At 52.1% G+C, this 16,971-nt stretch overlaps 5 protein-coding genes across 5 annotated transcripts; 4 read left to right on the forward strand and 1 right to left on the reverse strand.

Moving 5' to 3' along the window:
- Positions 1 to 253: 253 nt before the first annotated feature.
- On the forward strand, positions 254 to 1,558 carry J4E82_009543 (uncharacterized protein; the record flags this gene model as incomplete). Its single annotated transcript, XM_051735766.1, has 1 exon — positions 254 to 1,558. One exon carries the CDS (start codon positions 254 to 256, stop codon positions 1,556 to 1,558), a length of 1,305 nt encoding a protein of 434 aa, XP_051584436.1.
- Positions 1,559 to 2,438: 880 nt separating this feature from the next.
- Positions 2,439 to 2,731, forward strand: J4E82_009544 (uncharacterized protein; the record flags this gene model as incomplete). Its single annotated transcript, XM_051735767.1, has 2 exons — positions 2,439 to 2,558; positions 2,621 to 2,731. The coding sequence occupies 2 exons, from the start codon at positions 2,439 to 2,441 to the stop codon at positions 2,729 to 2,731; spliced, it is 231 nt and encodes a 76-aa protein (XP_051584437.1).
- A 6,694-nt stretch (positions 2,732 to 9,425) lies between these two features.
- UBC13 (Ubiquitin-conjugating enzyme 13) lies at positions 9,426 to 10,032 on the reverse strand (the record flags this gene model as incomplete). The annotated part of the gene is made up of 4 exons (XM_051735768.1): positions 9,426 to 9,601; positions 9,651 to 9,782; positions 9,834 to 9,922; positions 9,980 to 10,032. 4 exons carry the CDS (start codon positions 10,030 to 10,032, stop codon positions 9,426 to 9,428), a joined length of 450 nt encoding a protein of 149 aa, XP_051584438.1.
- A 335-nt stretch (positions 10,033 to 10,367) lies between these two features.
- On the forward strand, positions 10,368 to 15,212 carry J4E82_009546 (uncharacterized protein; the record flags this gene model as incomplete). The annotated part of the gene is made up of 1 exon (XM_051735769.1): positions 10,368 to 15,212. One exon carries the CDS (start codon positions 10,368 to 10,370, stop codon positions 15,210 to 15,212), a length of 4,845 nt encoding a protein of 1,614 aa, XP_051584439.1.
- Positions 15,213 to 15,700: 488 nt separating this feature from the next.
- On the forward strand, positions 15,701 to 16,453 carry J4E82_009547 (uncharacterized protein; the record flags this gene model as incomplete). Its single annotated transcript, XM_051735770.1, has 1 exon — positions 15,701 to 16,453. One exon carries the CDS (start codon positions 15,701 to 15,703, stop codon positions 16,451 to 16,453), a length of 753 nt encoding a protein of 250 aa, XP_051584440.1.
- Between the last annotated feature and the right edge of the window lie 518 nt (positions 16,454 to 16,971).

Consider the following 16,971-nt stretch of genomic DNA (forward strand, 5'->3'; position numbering starts at 1 on the left):
GTTTAAGAGCTCTAAACTGAACTGACTGATAAGACGAGAGCTCTAAACTGACACTGAACTGACTGCCAAGCAATCAGTCAGTCAGTCAGTCTCATCAGTTTGGATTGATTGTTAGCAACTCTGCCTTGTACATACCCTCTCTTCTACGGGTCGTCAAATTGTATTCACGGCCTCAACCGAAAACCGCATCAGAACCTTCGATGCAGAAACCGGCCAGCTACTGAATGAACGCCAAGTTGCTCCACCATGGCCAATGGATCAAGCCTTCTGTACAACGCACGTTAGCAAGACACTAGGAATAATGGGTACACCAGTAATCTACCGCGAAGATGGCAACGAAATCGCATTCTTCTATGTCAAGAGCTACATTGAAGACTACAGAGAACCAGGTGGGGCGTATCCTCCCTTGAACTCAGTGTATTATCTCTACGGCGTTTATCTCGATACGCTACAGGATCTATACAAGTACCCAATGATCATCGATGGCCAACCCTCCGACAACGATATACGCAAGACCTTCTTGGGCGGTTTGGTATTGCAGAGGCCAGCATTGCTATTACTGGGCGATGTATTATACGCGGGATTTGGCGGGTTGTGCGACGCGTTCAACTACACCGGGAGCGTTGTCGCTGTTAACTTGGCAACGCAGAGTACGTATACATGGACGACGCAAGCCGGAAATACGAGTCTGTATAGCGATGACTGGACGGCGTGGCATGGTGGTGGAGCGGGCGGCATCTGGCAAGCTGGAATGGGTCTTTCGTCGGATGGTAAAGACGTCTTCTTCACGATTGATAATGGCGGCGGGTCAACGGCTACGACGCTTGATGTTACTCCTAAGGACGGTCGCAAGCCTTTGGCTGTTCTTTCGGAAACGGTCGCGAGGATTACGCTTGATGAGGCGAGTGGTGCTGGCATTCAACTCGTTGATTTCTTCCGTCCGTCGGACTGGCAGACCGACTCTGGACAGGACATTGGGAGTGGGGGCCTCGCTATCCTCGATACTAGTATCTTCAAAACAATGGACGGAAAGAGGATTGGTGTTGCAACGTCGACGAATCCGAAAATGTACGTTACGGAAGTTGACAACTTAGGCGGTTATTTACAAGGGAAAGATGGCACGGACGGTATTCTGCAGACTATCGCTTTGGAAGGCGAGGTCTTCGGTGCAATCGGATCCTACCCTCTCGAAGGCGGATACATCTATGTTAACCCTGGTAACACCGCCTTGTCAGCCTACGCGTTTACTCAGAACGCGTCGTCGCTCTTCAGCTTCGCTGGTAAGTCCTCTGAAACAAATGGACACTGGGGCGGCGCAGGCCTTCCGACAATCACCAGCAGTAACGGCCAGTCTGCTACAGGTATCGTATGGGCAACTGATGTACAGGCCGGGCTGAGGGCGTTCAAAGCGGTACCAGTCAATGGGACACTGGTTGAGTTGCCGTTACCAAAGGTAGAGGGTGCGGTGAAGTTTGGCAGGCCGGTTTTTGGCAATGGCAAGGTGTTTGTTGTTGATGGTCAGGGACGTTTGATCGCGTTGGGGAAGCGTCTGAAGTGACAGAGGCAGATGGAGGAAAAGTGAAAGCAATGGGAGCAGGCTGCATCCAGAGTGGTAGTGAATCCATCATCAACACAAGTAGAGTTCAAAGGTTTGATGTACGCGAATGTCCACTGTCCCTTTCACCTCGACCTTTAAATCGAGTTTAAAGTTACTGCCTTGGCTTTCTAGGGCTTATTCGCTGATCTCGGACATGTTCACGGGTCTCTCGGCCTTAAGCATTGCGGTTCCGGGCGAAACCATCAAGTCCGCAACTCCTCCCGTATCGTCTTCGTCTTATGGCTCTAGGCAACAACATAACGACCAAAATCGGCCTTTCGCAACAGTTCAAATCGCGACTTTGGTCTCGGACATACATGCGCATCTCTCAGCCACCAGTGATAACCAACGAGAGGTAGCGTGCACAGACCCCCGACCGCTGCATGATGTCGGATCTCGTTCGCTGTCCGCTGAAACTAGTCCAGTTTGAAGATTAGCGCCACCAGTCCATGTGCACAGCATGTGCATGAGGTGTTGGTGTGAGGGGGTGGTTCATGATATAAAGCTCCCCAATCTGTCGCTTTCATCACTTCCATTGTTTCAATCATTTTCGTCCATTAACACGTTGCGACTTCCATACTTTGCCATCCTTGAAGAAGCTCATTTCCTGCGACCACATCTAGACTTTGTTCAACTAAGCAAGATCCTCGGACCAATCACAGCATACGTGTTTGTGAGCAAGTACCAAAAGAGGCGTAACAAGACAACCCGATTATATAAACAAATCTTGCTTGTCCTGCCTCACTTTTGCTATCAACATTTCCGACGCGCAGAGTCTTGGAAGAAGACCAATACTCAGTATCGTCCCATCATCAGAAGATACCCAGCATCAAACCCCAACATGTCGACTACACACCTCACTATCCACGACCTGCTTCGCATAACATATACCTATGAGATGCGCGCTCTCGAAGCACAAGCACGCATGCAGCCAAGGCCGCGCTCAGATTCAGCTTGCTCGGTACGTTTCTCGCAACTTGTAGAGGACGACGAAGAGTAGAGACTAACATCATCGATGTACAGATGCCAGAAACATGTGCACACCTTTCACCACCCACACCCTCCTCACCAGGACACGCAATCCTCGAGACCGATTTCACTCAAATGTACTGTCGCAAGAGTCGTCGCGCTTGAAGCGCTCTCCCACCCCGTTGATCATCATATGACATGTGATGGCGAGAACGCCACCACGCTATTAGACTGAACCGCGAGAACACTTTCCCGAAAACCTCAACTCCTTGTTGAGCCGAGACAGGACGACAGGCGTACATGGTCTCTGCACCAGGCACAGTTCCCACCTGGGTCGTCACCACCTTCCCCACTCATGGCTAATAGCAATGTTTTGGCATGTTTGCGCGTCCGGCGCATGGAGCTTGCATGATGGGTGTATGAATCGGACCGACTTTCGGGGCGATCATTGGCCGAGCAAGGTCGGAGCTGACGTCGCGTGGGGAAGGAGAGCAGAGGATGGATGTTTTTCGCGCATGCGCTCGAAGCGCTGGAGTGGTGCGAAGTCATGAGCTGTGGTTAAGGACTCGAGCTCGGTTGTTGGTAACACTAAATATTTGATATCGTAATCTTGCTGCGATGCAATATGCGCATTGTTTTCTGTGTCATGGTATGTCTCGGATGTTTGATGCTCGGTAAGTCCGTGGTAAAAGATGTGTGCAACCGCCTATGGTGATATAAAACTACCAAGTCAGTCACTACCCTCTACATCCGATGCAAGGTGATTCGAAGCGTCTTCGTCTTAAAGATCAGTTCTCGAAATCTGAATGTTTGCACTTGCTAATGACTAAGTCTTCATCTTGCACATGTGTAGATGCAACATTCTTCGCGCCTCTAACCACAGGTGCATTACCTTACCTCATAACAAGACCACTTGCCAGGGTGCATCTGGTGAAGTCTCGCAGCAGTACCAAAAGACTGTTCGATATATAGCACTAACACCTATATCAACAGTCGTAAGTACTCTGTCATTTTTCCACATCATCTTGTAGAAGCGTTGTGATACGCATGATAATCACACTCCAGAGGAGAGCCCCTTCAGCATTTCGTGGATGACACCACAAGCAAACTTGTGGCGATCACAATATGCGATAAAATCTTTACGCGCAGTACATCGCATTTACCTCTTCTTTAGTCCTTGCAGCAACGGAGAAGCTGTGTAAACTACTGCGAGATAGTGGAAGTAGCAGCCGTGCTACTCAAGATGTGTGCTACTGAGGGCTAAGCTGCATAGCTACCCACAACATCGCAAACTCTTCTACAAGCGCCTGACCAGCTTGCTGGGCGTAAGAGCGAAGGAGATGCAGAGTCTGGTACCATCTAGAAATTCGAACAGACTGCGGAGTTGTGGTAAGAAGGCGTGGTGGCAGAGCTTGAGAAAAGCAAAAAGGGGACAAACCAACGACAAACATCCGAACACCAGCTGGGAGCCACACCCCCATGAATCGAACTCGGCTCCCTTGCTGAACCCTCTTTATCGACTCATATACAACAAAGTAGCAAAAGGAAGAGCAAAAAGGTTCAGGTACCACAGATACTATACTGTGGTACCCTACATCCTCCGGGGCAGACGTAGGCACACCCCTCATTTACCTTGAACCTCTTGTCGAATTCACGTTGTAAAGAAAGACATCACTTACCTGTGAATCCAAGTGGAATCCCACTGGGCCATATTTTGTTGAGCGAGGTGACGCCCGCCGTTGATAGAATAGAGACCGACTTTGGCGTATATATACCGCAAGCTAAGAGGAGGGGTTGGTCCAACCGAATTTCGGAGTCTGAGGGGAGAGGCGGCAGCGTGGGCATTTCGCTAAGGTAGGCGACGACAAGGTTTCAAGGGGTCCAGGCGACGAGGAGCACCGGTTTTGCATTGTGGCGTCTGATCCGATGCTCAGCTTCGTTGGGGTGATTGCTCTCCGAACGAGTCCTCCGCGGCCATAAACTCAACCCTGTCCCATCTCCACTGATAGATCACTCTACACCAGTGTTGGGCTGACAAGGTCGTCAATACCATGAGGAACATGCTCGAAGCACTCTCAACACAGCTTGATATGGTGTTGCATCTCATCTGGCTCGGTGGTGAGCCTTGGCGCAAGTTTGACTCGATATTGCCCCCCCTCGACAGCGACAACACCACTACAACACCAACATTGCGCAGTCGAACAACATACTAATACTCTTGAGAGCTGCAGCAACCAGCTCTCGTAATTAGAAGAGATATCATACGCGTCCAATATGACTCCATTGCGGACCTCCGGAGTGACGACAGCTTCGACGATACCCTGCGGAACACCCAGCAATGTGGCAACTGCCCCAAGCATGTCAACCAACTCCAAGAGAGTAGGGAGGAGGACGCTACTCGATAGGTTATGCAGTCGAAGTATCGACCATCTAGCCTGCGCCTCTTGTAGACATCCAGCGCAACAGCGGACTTTCCACGCCAACTCGTAAGCAACAGCCAGCTAGGAGGCACGTACCTCTCGCGCAGAACTTTGCTGACTTTGCGAGATTGAGAATCCTCCAGGAAGTCTGTCAAAGCGCCTTGCTTACGGCAAAGCCCATCGAACGAGATCCTCGCGACCGTAAACCTCTGTCGTGGTTTTCAGCGGCCTCCTATGCGCAACATTCAAGCACAGCGATGATGACAAGCCGGCCTCCATCACGAAGGCCGAGAAAGTATCACCAACAACCGCAGCGAGATGGTCATAGCCCTCGGTGTGGGGAGCACTCGACTCAGGGCTGCCTCAAGGCCACACTCGCCACAACAAACTCCGCGGGGATTTCCAAGTCTTCTGAGAGGTAAACAAGAACACCACCATTGCGGCAGTGATTCCAGAATAAGAAGAACTGGGGCTGAACAAGACCAGAGGCATTCACACCCACCTTAGGTAAGACCGGAAAGACTGTTACCTCTCTGTCTTGGAGTGCCTCCCCAATGGCCTGCCCCCAACCAGTGCGACATGGAGCAGACGAATTTGACAGAGATGCAGAACTGTGAAGACTGATAGTACTCAGGGGAAGGCATCGAACGTGCACAGCGTGGCCGCTGCCCCTTCCTCGAGGACTCAACGAGAGTCAGGCGCCCCTTCCGCACAATGCGTACTTTAGCTATGCGCCTACACAACACAATCGAGTTGAGAAGCCACGAAGCGACACGATGTCCACGACCCTCGAACTCCATCTCCCCCGGCGTCGACGGCGATACAAAAACTCCTGTTCGAGTCGAAAGATACTAGACTTTCTCGAGGATACAACAGAGACCGGTAACACCCACGCAAGGCGCGACCAGGAGACACAAGCCAGCCACCGAAGGTACAGGCTGCTGTTAGGTGCGCATACCACATGGCTGGGGTGTCAAGGAAGACGCCGAGAGTGCTCGACACGGAAGATCTGGTATAATATGGATACCTTTGGCCGAAGAAAGAGAGGCGCGAATTCAGCCCTTAGGATACTGACGAAGTGTACGAGGTATCACTGCCTTGTCGCTACCTCCCAAGACCATGGGCAAATGGCGGAACGACTCGCTCAAGTACTGGATGTTTTGACCAGACATAAGATCTCGAGTCGTCTACGGTATCTGATGTTACACCGATTGCTGTAACTGCATCCCAACACACAGAACGCACTCCAAGCCTCGTCTGCTTCGTAGCAGTGTAGCGTTTTTGTAACATAACAGAAGACCAGTAGCGTCAAAGAGGGGTATAAGCCACTGACTATCATCGTCGACACATCTTTTGGAGCCATCTCCGCAACCGGGTGTCTACCAGTGATAACGACAGTGATACGCACCGTGATATATGCTTAGAGTAACAAAACGTTACCGTTACTGGCTGGCTCATAGTCACTGGCACTGCTAAGATAGGATCCCCAATTGGAAGCAATGCGCATACGAGTGCTCCGATTCTTAGTCGTACTCGCTGGCGCATGAGGATACTTAATCGTCAGTCAAGACCAAACCATCACCAGCGACGGCCGGTACAGTCGACCAAACCTTAACAAGGTGGAGTAGAACATGTGTCCACCTCTTGTCATTTCAGAGTTGGAATGGTGGTGGCTGTAGTAGTGGCTGTAGTGATGGATGATGTCGCAACGGTGTCCCGGCGTCATTGAATCCTGTAACCATAGAACACAAGACAGTCAGATTGATTCCCATCTCGAACCGGTTTAGCTAATCCGGGACATTGAGCGTGCGAGCCCTGCTTGCTTCGAGCGAAATGCCGAACGTCGGATTGTGTCGCTGAAGTTTGCAAGGACCCTGGAATTGATTCTTCAGTCAATAGTGATCCAACGACGACAGCGAGACAGCGAGTGATATCAACCGCGGGTTTGATATTTCCATCGAAAGATAAGCCAAACACCATGTAGAAGACATCGACGCAGATAAGTTGTCGTTGCTTCCCATGCAATAGCATCAACCGTGGTATCGTCACTGTCGCATTGTCCCCTAAGAGGAGACATGAGCTAAGTGGTGACACCTCTTTTCCGATACTTGCACCAAGGCGAGGCTGTAAGACTTCTACATGCCCACGTTGTGCCGAGCGACCGGAGTGCTTGTCGCTGTCGAAATGCAGAAAGGACTCAACCATAGCGCTGAGACACGTCCTCTAGCGGTCCACCTCCTAGAATGGCAATCTTGCGAGCATGCTGCAAGCAAGAAGCGGCATGCGTGATGCACTGTTCAACGTTTGCATCCGCTGTCAACGTCGGTTGCATATAGTATGTGCGTCGCTGATGATACTTCGCTTAAGCATGATATCATCATCGAGTCATATCGCAGAGATACCCAGACTTCTGATAGTCACTGTCGTCAACGTGGATGCCAAGGTCGTAGGCATTATAATAACCTACGCTGCGGCAACGGCTGGTCAAGAATCCATGTCCAAGAGGGCGCATTTCAATCCTCGCGGGCTCCCAAGGCCGGATGTGACTCATTCCTTGTGACTTTCTCTCATGCACCAGCCTTGCGCTTGCTGCATAGTGCAGAGTTATCAGTCGCTAGCCTGCTTCTTCTCCTACGCGAACGCCAGTAAAGCGGATGCTGAAGCTATCCTCCGTCCTCGTTCGCCTTGTATGACATGGTGCTTAGGCATCGTGATGCAGTAGGATCGAAGGGATTGGTTGGGATTCTGGCAAATAGTGGAACGTCGACATTGTCTTGTGAGATCGAAAGGTGCTCGCAAGCGTCAGTTTGAACAAAGCTTTTGCTATCCGTGCGAAGACCGAAGTAGGAGAGGAGCTTTCAGCGCCGCCTCTCAGTAGCAATGTTGCTGGCAAGTGCCCTGTCGGCGGTCGCGATGCGGTGTCTTATCTCCTGAACTTACTGGAGATTCTATGCGCGTTGTCCGATGTGCCTTTGCGAAATCTACTGTCTTCGTGGCTTCCCAAGCGCCTGCACGGGCGCGCAAGCTCTGTCCTTGTCCAAACGGGCTGTATGGCTGCCGCGTAGATCTGCAGCGATCTTCGGTCAGGAGCGTGCATCGGTGTGAGGGCCAAAGAAGTATGGGAATGCACAGCTGTACCAATCTAAGGCTGCTGTCGACCATTGCGGACCTCCGCCTAAGCTATCGGTGCTGAAGCTACGAACACTATGGAGAGTGCTGCAGACGCCTGAACACATCAGCATAACAGATGCGGTCACCAATCCTGTCGCTTTTGTGCTTATGACGCCCTTCGTCCAGGGTAAAATCTCTTATGCACAGGAGGCGCGCCTGTGTGCCCTCGGGAAGCTTCACGAAGCGCTACAATGGTGGGAGCTGTATATGCTACATCGCGCACGATCGAGCAGTGCCTGTCGGATGAGGGAGCTCTATTGAGGGGCTCTGTGGGAGAGGCTTTGTGGGTATCAGGGTCGTTGTACTTTCGTGAAGGGAGGGCGGTGGCGTTAATGTGGGGATGAATTTGTGCGGTCTCCCGCGACTAAACCTCCCACCTCAGAGCCATCAAAGAGGCTGCAGATGGTGCTATGACACCGGAGGTCATCGTCTCTCTCGAAGACGACCATGATGTAAGAGTGACGAGAAAGTTATCATGGCCATCGACGCCTGTCAGCCGATTGAGTATCGTCGGCTTGCGGAGCGGTCATGACAGCACGACACAAGCTGAGAGGTCGAGATGAACATACACCTATCGAGTTGCTCGCACTGCAGACAGCAGCATAAAGCAGGGGATTTGGGGTGTCTTTCGGGTGTGGTAGCAGAGTGGTCGGGAGGGAGGCGGGCAGCGTTGCGACGAAGGGGGGCAGGTAGCGTTGGCGAGCCTTCCCGCCTCCAACACGGAAAAGCTTCCAACGACGGCCCAGGAAGGAAGCTACGAACGAATACAAACCAACAACATACGCAGCATTATACTGCCCATTACCCTGCAGCAGATGCGATACATGTTATTCTCTTCGATGCATACGCATCCAAAAATACTATGTGCACTAAGTCAAGAGAACAAGCAGGACGGGTATGAAGTATTGGGCTCGTTATTCATTTCCATGTTCTTCATGTTGGCCAGGGTCCAGCAAAGGGAGCCACCAGAAGCTCCGTCCTGCCAATGTGGGATATATAGTGGCCATGCTCTCCAAATCGTCCATCCAACGCCGAGCTTGCAAGACAATCAATGGCCAGTATTGTACAAAAAGAATGGGCAACATCAGAAGGGCCAGTCCATCACCAACAGAAATGAGACCAGATCGAGCACTGGTCGCTAGAAAACAGCCACAGCAGATTTGTTTCTCTGCTATCTCAAACTTCCTTCTTTCGAAGAGAGTACGACGATTCTGCTTCTGCTAGCCGCATAATGTCTCCCCTACAAGCGGTCTCGTTGGTCTCGATGCTCATGGCTTCGCATACTGCTGTGTCCACTCCTGAGCTGTCTGAATAGCTTGTGCCTGGTTCTCCTTCCATGCCTGCGCAACGTCGTTCGCGAGGGGATCGTCCGGGTTGGGTGCGCCCAAGAGAGCCTGGATAGACAGTAGGATGGTACGGATCTGAAGCGCGGGCGACCAGTTGCCTGAACTAATCAGCTGGGTCGCTAAAGTGCAAGATGAGGGTGGACATACTCTTCAAGACGTCCAGGCAGATGCGCCCCAGACGGTCGATGTTTGGGTGGTAGATCTTGGTGAGAAAGCGGACCTTGGGTGGGGTCATGGGGTAGTCGTCTGGGAGGAAGAGTTCAAGCTTGAAAACGCCGCCTGTCAGGCTTGTCAGCAAAGGTCTGAAGACTTCCATGTCTGAGTACATACCTTCATAAGGAGACTGGCTGGGGCCGTCGATGGTGACATCGAAGTACCGAAGGTTGTCATCGTGGGGTGTCGCGCTGATGCCTTGCACACTGTACCGCCGTCTGGATTAGCAACGCCACACACGTTCGTCTAGAAGACATGCTCACGGCTCGTTGACCAGGCGCTCGGTCTCCTTGATGATTCGCTTGGGCAGCGCCATAACTGAAGGTGGGGCAGGACTCGTCGATGGTAGCAAAGGGGTGGTCGCGGAGAATGCTGTCTACGTGTGGGAATCTGCGATCGTCGTCGAGGCTGGGCTGGAAGATGCGGTGTTCTTTCTCTGGGTAGGAAGGTGCGAGGCTCTATCTTCTCATGACGAGGTTTGATCTTGCGTAATCGGTCGGGCATCCTACCGACGTTGCCAAACGGGGCTTAGTCTGGTAAGTGGCATGTCCCTCGGCGGGAAGGCGCGCCAAGGGGCCAGGCCTATCACCACCATCAACACTCTCACCACCATCTCTCTCACCCAACTCGGCCGCGTTTGCCAAAGCCAGGATGGCGGCCACAGGGGGTGGGCCATCGTCGGCATTCAAGTCGCCAACGTTTGATGATAATGTTGAGATCAAGGTTGACGACGATATTGGCGCCGCAAGCATAAGCCCAGCAGGTCGCGACGTGGTGCTCGCCAGCAAAAGTGGCCTCCGCATCATCGATCTGGACAACATCTGGTCTCTGCCCCTGTTTATCCCGAACCAGTCTTCATGGGACGTCGCAGATGTACAATGGTCCCCTTTTGCAGCACGCGCCGAGTGGATCGCGTCGACGCGAAATCAGCTTGCGCTTGTATACAATCTCTCCATGCCTTACAACAACAACAAAGCACCCATCGAATACACCTTACGCGCACATGATAGGGCTATAACAGACATCAACTTTTCCGCACACCATCCTGACCTCCTGGCAACTTGTGGCGTAGACAGCTTCGTCTTCGTACATGATCTTCGCAGCAGGCAAGCGCCATTGAAGCTTGCCGACTACACAGCAGGAGCTACCCAAGTCAAATGGAACCGCCAGAACGACAAGATCATTGCAAGTGCTCACGACAAATACCTTCATATCTGGGATACTCGTCACGGAGCGAACCCTCTTTCTACCATCACCGCTCACACCACGAAGATCTACGGCATCGATTGGAATCGCAATGACGCAAATAAAATTATGACCTGTTCCCTCGACGCAACTATCAAGTTTTGGAACAATGTAGGCTTAAAAGACAACATCACTGTCCCTCGCCGCGTCATCCGCACTCATTACCCTGTATGGCGAGCGCGACACACGCCGTTTCCGCACGGTATCCTCGCCATGCCCCAACGCGGCAATTCCTGTCTCTGGTTATACAAGCACATTAATGATAGCGACCCCTCGACTTTCACCAACAGTCACGCAAATGTCTTCCAGCAGCACGAACCTGATGCCCAAGTTCGCGAATTCCTCTGGCGTACACGTGGCTCCACCGATGACGGATTCGATAACCGCGATTTTCAGCTAGTTTCTTGGGGTACTGACAGACGTCTCGTACTTCACAAGCTACCTTCTGAGGATCTGGAGAAATGGGTCGGCCACCGCAAAGGTGATCCACTCGTGGACAAGCCCAGTACGACACGGAAAGGTGCTACGTACGTTTCCTATCGGGATGGGCCTATACCTACCACTACTGCGACCACTCAGGATGAATTTGGCCCCCCTCGTGCTCAGCGCAAAGGTAACCTGTCAACTCTCTTACAGAACTACTCGCTCAACGAAGAGACTTATACCCCGCGCTTCCATGGCCAAACGCTTCCTCAGATACATCCTGAGACAGTTCCCCGAGAGACTATGACTGCTCGGCCGATTCGGCGCAATGATCCGCGCGTCGTTAACCACATGAAATGGATCAACGGCGTCAAATTTGGAGGTGATCGCCACAACAATGTCGACGATCAAGCTCGGCCCAATCATTATGATCGCACTGAGAAGCAGCCATTCCAAGAGCAGAACGACCTTGGTGCCGAGATTTCTTATGTAGGCAACAAATACAAGAAGCTTGCTTTTGAAGAAATCGATGTTCCGGGACGCCGCATCAAAGTTTCTTTCAACGGACCCTGGGGTGATTGGGATACCGCCACAAATGAGCCTAAGCTTGTATTCCTTCGGTTCACCATCAAATTCCCGGTCTCATACCCCAAGGCCGTCGAAAAGCAACAATCAGGTACCATTGTTGGTAGGGCACCAACCCCACTGGACATCGAATCCGAGAGAACGACAGCGGCGATCAGCAAGGACAACCAAGAGGAACTGATCAACAACATGCATCGCATTGCTGAAACCTGCGCAGATCAACAGCGAGAGGCGCTGGAGGCAGTACTCTCGTATGCGTTGGGTGAACGAGCACTAGACGATAGCCTGGACCTGGCCGAAGATGATGACCCATTAGGAGACCTTGGACCACTACCCGGAGAGAGCTCCAGCGATGATGAGGATCACGAGGGCGAGTTCACTGATGATGTGATGCAATCATCTCATACTAATGCTAATATCCCTCTGCCAATACAGTGTACGGCGCGATTCTCGGTAGATGGATCCCTTGTAGTCGCAAAGATACCGACCACAAAGTCAATGCCTGGCTCAGAAACATTCAGGTTCCAAATTACCAGGAGTCTTCGACAAGGTGTACTGAAGAATGACATCTTTGACTCGTTCGGCCGTTTCACTTCTCGACGTCCCGAGGCTTCCGACGGCGGATCATCGCCAACCTCATCGGTCGGGTCGTGGGAAACATCTTCCACCCCATCATCGTCATCCGGTACCGATCATGCAGGGAATGCGCACATAGGAAATTTTCAACCGCCACTGGCTTGGCAGAAGTCTGCATCCCGATTTCAGTCGCGGAACTCATTACCATCTTCGACCGGCGTAGGAAAGCAGGCAGTCAAGGCTAGATCCACAGTGTCCATACTCTTTTCGGCTACAGAGGATCTAGTTCCCAGTAAGCGTGAGTTGGCAGAGGAATACCGAATATTTGGACCTGGACCACTCATATGCGAGCACAACTCTGAGGTCGCTCGAAAGTACGGTTACGATGACTTAGCTGATATTTGGATCCTTTGCAAACTGATTTTGAGTAACGAAGTGCCATTGGAGATCTTACCTCAGAAGTACCGGAGAGATCAAGTCCTTGTGCTTGCCCGGAGAGCTCTTGTGAGGATCAAACGCAAGGACAGTGGACTAGATCTTCAGTTCGACGAGGCAGACACAGTGAAAAACCCTAGGCTTAGGGCACGTGTAAAATGGGGCCACCACATTGTTGTTACATGGCTGATACCTTCGCTCTTTGACCATTTCGAACGTCTAGCAGATACACAGATGCTTGCTATGCTGTCGTGTATCTTCGCGGAACCTGCTGCTCGTGAAGGTGTGACCTCAGCAATGGCTAAATTGCGGCAGTCCCAGCTTCCTATGTCCATGGAGGCACCGGCCTTCTCCCTAGACTATTTCTCCTCTGTGGACGCTGCGTGGAGTTTGTTCAAGCCTACGATTTCTGTGCCGTCTACACCGTCACATTCACGCTTTGCGACACCAGCCAACGGGTTTGCATGGCAAAGATTGGCAAAGAATCTCGACACATATGGAAGTCATGGAAGTTCCAATGGTCCATGGGGCAGCGATCATGTCAGCTCTGATCCCGTCACACCATACTCTACCGGTAACACCCCACCTGTCTTGTCCAGGGCGTCCACGACGAGAACTGCGCACACGACTAATCACACACCATACGGAACGTCGCCCGAGCAGAGCCATACAGCCCACAAGAAAAGTTCAACAGCAAATTTCGCAAGTGCCGTTGCTGCATTGTCACGTCCCTTTGCAAACGCAATCTCCTCTTCACCGCCAGTGAGATCACGGATGGATGATCTTTCCACGTCAGCACCCACCAGTGCTGTCACCTGGGGAACAACCACGTTCTATGGTAGTGACTCCCACGACCAGAGCAACATGTCAAGCTCACGTTCAAAACACGGCAAGCGAGCCAGTTTCGGACAATCTGAACAAGTCAACGTCAACTACATCGACGATTCCGATTCCGAATATGAGAGAGTCGATGACGATGGGGCTTACATCACAACGGGTACAAGAGAGAATACCGTGCCTGGCCCGCCTCGAGACGGCACAAGTACCAAAGGATCCATCAAAGTCACGCTCAAGAATCAAGACCAGTTCGACGATGAAGCATGCTTCAGTCGTCCGCTATTAGACACAAGCAAAGACTGGCTGCATCGGGCATGGCGTGAACAGTATGCTGAGATGCTCAGCCGTTGGGGCCTGGTCAGTGTACGCGCCGAAGTATTGAAATTCAACGGCCTCGTATCGTACTTCCCAACTGAAACTCCTCGTGCCGTCCAAAAACATGGCTCGGTGTCTCTCGCCCTCAAGCAGTCCGCAGATGAAGACGGTGACGAGAAAGCGATGAAGCACTTGTCGCAAGCCTCATCTACGCTGGTGCCTCCAACTCCCACCACGACGCAAATGAAGCGCTCACCTGGTCCATCACCACGCCACTTCTCTTTCAACCCAGAAGCAATGGAATTTCAACCTGGAACATTTGCCAACGGCCTACCGGAAGAGTTTGTACCGAACCCTGATGCATTTATTCCTGCCGAGCAGTATCTTCGTCTTTCGATACCTGTTCCAACTCCGACAAGGGAGTTAGATGAGAGTGTTGCCGGTCTTGGCACATCACCTGGTCAAAGTAGACTGCAGCCACCTTCCAGTCGAGCGAGCAGGCCGAGCCTATCGCGAGGCACATCAAACGTCTCCGCCGGTTCATCATGGCGGGATGGCCGTGATGGCCGCTCGCGCACGAACCTCACCACTGCATCTGCAAAATATACTAAATCAGAACCTGTGTACAGCTGCAGCATCTGCTGGATCCGAGTTTCAGGTCTCTTCCACCTCTGCCCTTCATGTGGACACGTCGCGCATATGGACTGCATGGACGATGAGATTGGTATGGACGACGGCGAATGCGTAGTTGGTTGCGGGTGCGGTTGTGGCCTTGAGGATGACGATGAGCGCAGCAGAATGGAGGCTTACATTGAAGGAGTGCGCGCCGCGAATGCTGCAGGTATCGCATGGGAAGAGGGCAGTGAGTGGTTGCCTAGTGGAACCACGACTCCTGCCCTGTATGCTGAGAGTGCATATGGAGACTTCATGACGGGCGGTGTCAGCAAAATGGCAGGCACCGGCGAAGAGAAAAGGAAGGAGAGGTTAGGTGGACGCAGTAACGTCGTCAGCCCTACGCCCACGAAGACAAAAAAGAAGGGGAAGAAGAAAGTTAGGGCTTCGGGGTTGAGCTACTACTGAAGCCGTGTACTTGTACACTGGGAGATACCCTATTCTTTCCTTGGTTGTTTCTTTTTTACGATACCTAATGTTTTCAATTCTCTCATCGTTCCAGCGCTTGTATGATATCTGGCATTTGTTTGACACCTGGAATAGCCTTTGGTAATGTAATCCTGTCTTTATTCTACAAGCTGTAGTTAACAGAAGAATCCATGCACATTGATACAGCTTGCATATTGTTGCGCTGTCTCATCCAATCGCGTAAATGTATGCAAGCGCTGTCCCGATCCAAGCGCTTCCCTCCACTTTCACCTTCACTTTCCCCCGCGTTACAAAGGAGATTTCTATGTCTTTAGAGTTTCGGAGTCTGTGCTGCTTCTGGTAGAACCCTGATGCTCATAACAAACAACTCGCTTCACACACTCGTTTTGCAGCTGCTCGAACATTGTCTTTGCATTCTTGTCACTTACTACACGAATACTCTCCAAGTGTGAATCGAACAGCCGATCATGTCTTTCTTCCACAACGCTTGGAAGGCTCTGGACGGCTTTGGACAAGAGGCCGGCAAACGCGTCGGCAGCGCCGCGCACCAGACATTCAAGCATCTCGACGCTTTCGGACAAGATGCGGGTAGAAAAATCGGACCTGCTCTTGGAGAAGCTTGGAAGCACATGGATGCGTTCGGTCAAGAGGCTGGAAAGCAGGTCGGCGGCGCCGCACACCAGACGTTCAAGCATCTTGATGCCTTCGGTCAAGACGCAGGTAAAAAGATCGGTCCCGCTCTGGAGGAGTCATGGAAGCATATGGATGCGTTTGGTCAAGAGGCTGGGAAACATACCAGCCTCGCGGCAGAAAGGACTAAGCAATGGGTCGAAAAGCATCCAGGAGAGACAGCTGGCATCGTCGCGTGTGTTGTGGCTGCTCCCATCGGTATCGGAGCCGCGTATGCTGTTTTGAATATGGTGGGCTTCACGGCTACGGGGGTTGCAGCTGGATCAGCCGCTGCAGCAGCGCAATCGGGGATTGGTAGTGTCGCAGCTGGAAGTACTTTTGCGGTTCTGCAAAGCGCGGCAGCAGGAGGTGCTGGTGCCACACTCGTCAGTGGCGTCGCTGGAGGCACGGCCACCGGCATTGCTGTTGCTGCCACGACTCCTGGATTGATCAAAGCTATACAGGAAGGCAAGAAGGAGGTCACGATCGATGATGTCACGTACAAAATCGAAGACAAAGAGGAGGCGGAACCGTCACCACCAGCTCAGTAGAGTCTGACAGTGTGGTCGAGTAGATTGAGGAGGGTGTGAAGGCATTGGGGCACTACATATCGCGTCAGAGTAACACGGCATGCTTACGACTGGCGAGGCATAGGGCAGAGCTACGGAGAAAGTTTACTAGTGTAGTGTCTTGCATCTTCCGTACCTAGCACAAGCTAAAGGGATCAGCTTCCGGCAGACTCAATCCAGTACTAGAAACGTGAACTTGTATGCGAGCCGCAACGAGCGCATTCCTGAGATGGTGCTCCGCGGGATCTTCGACGGCTTCGCGTCGCTCCCGAGACAAGGCTGAGCCGTTGGTGGAGCGGTTCACCGCCGGGTGACAGGCGTAGCTGCACGGGTTCCGAACACAGGATGGCGCCGATGACGCCTGCATCACAACCCGGTGAACCCAAAGCAACGGCTAATTCCAGAAGTCTGCCGTCGCACAGGTTCCTGGACTCGAGTAACTACCGCTGCACACTACCGGTCACAAGGGTTCTTGTGGAGGATTACCCGACTGCGCAGGA

Source organism: Alternaria postmessia (genome assembly GCF_024291825.1).
Source record: "Alternaria postmessia strain BMP 2775 chromosome Unknown scaffold_94, whole genome shotgun sequence".
NCBI classification, from domain to species: Eukaryota; Fungi; Ascomycota; class Dothideomycetes; order Pleosporales; family Pleosporaceae; genus Alternaria; species Alternaria postmessia.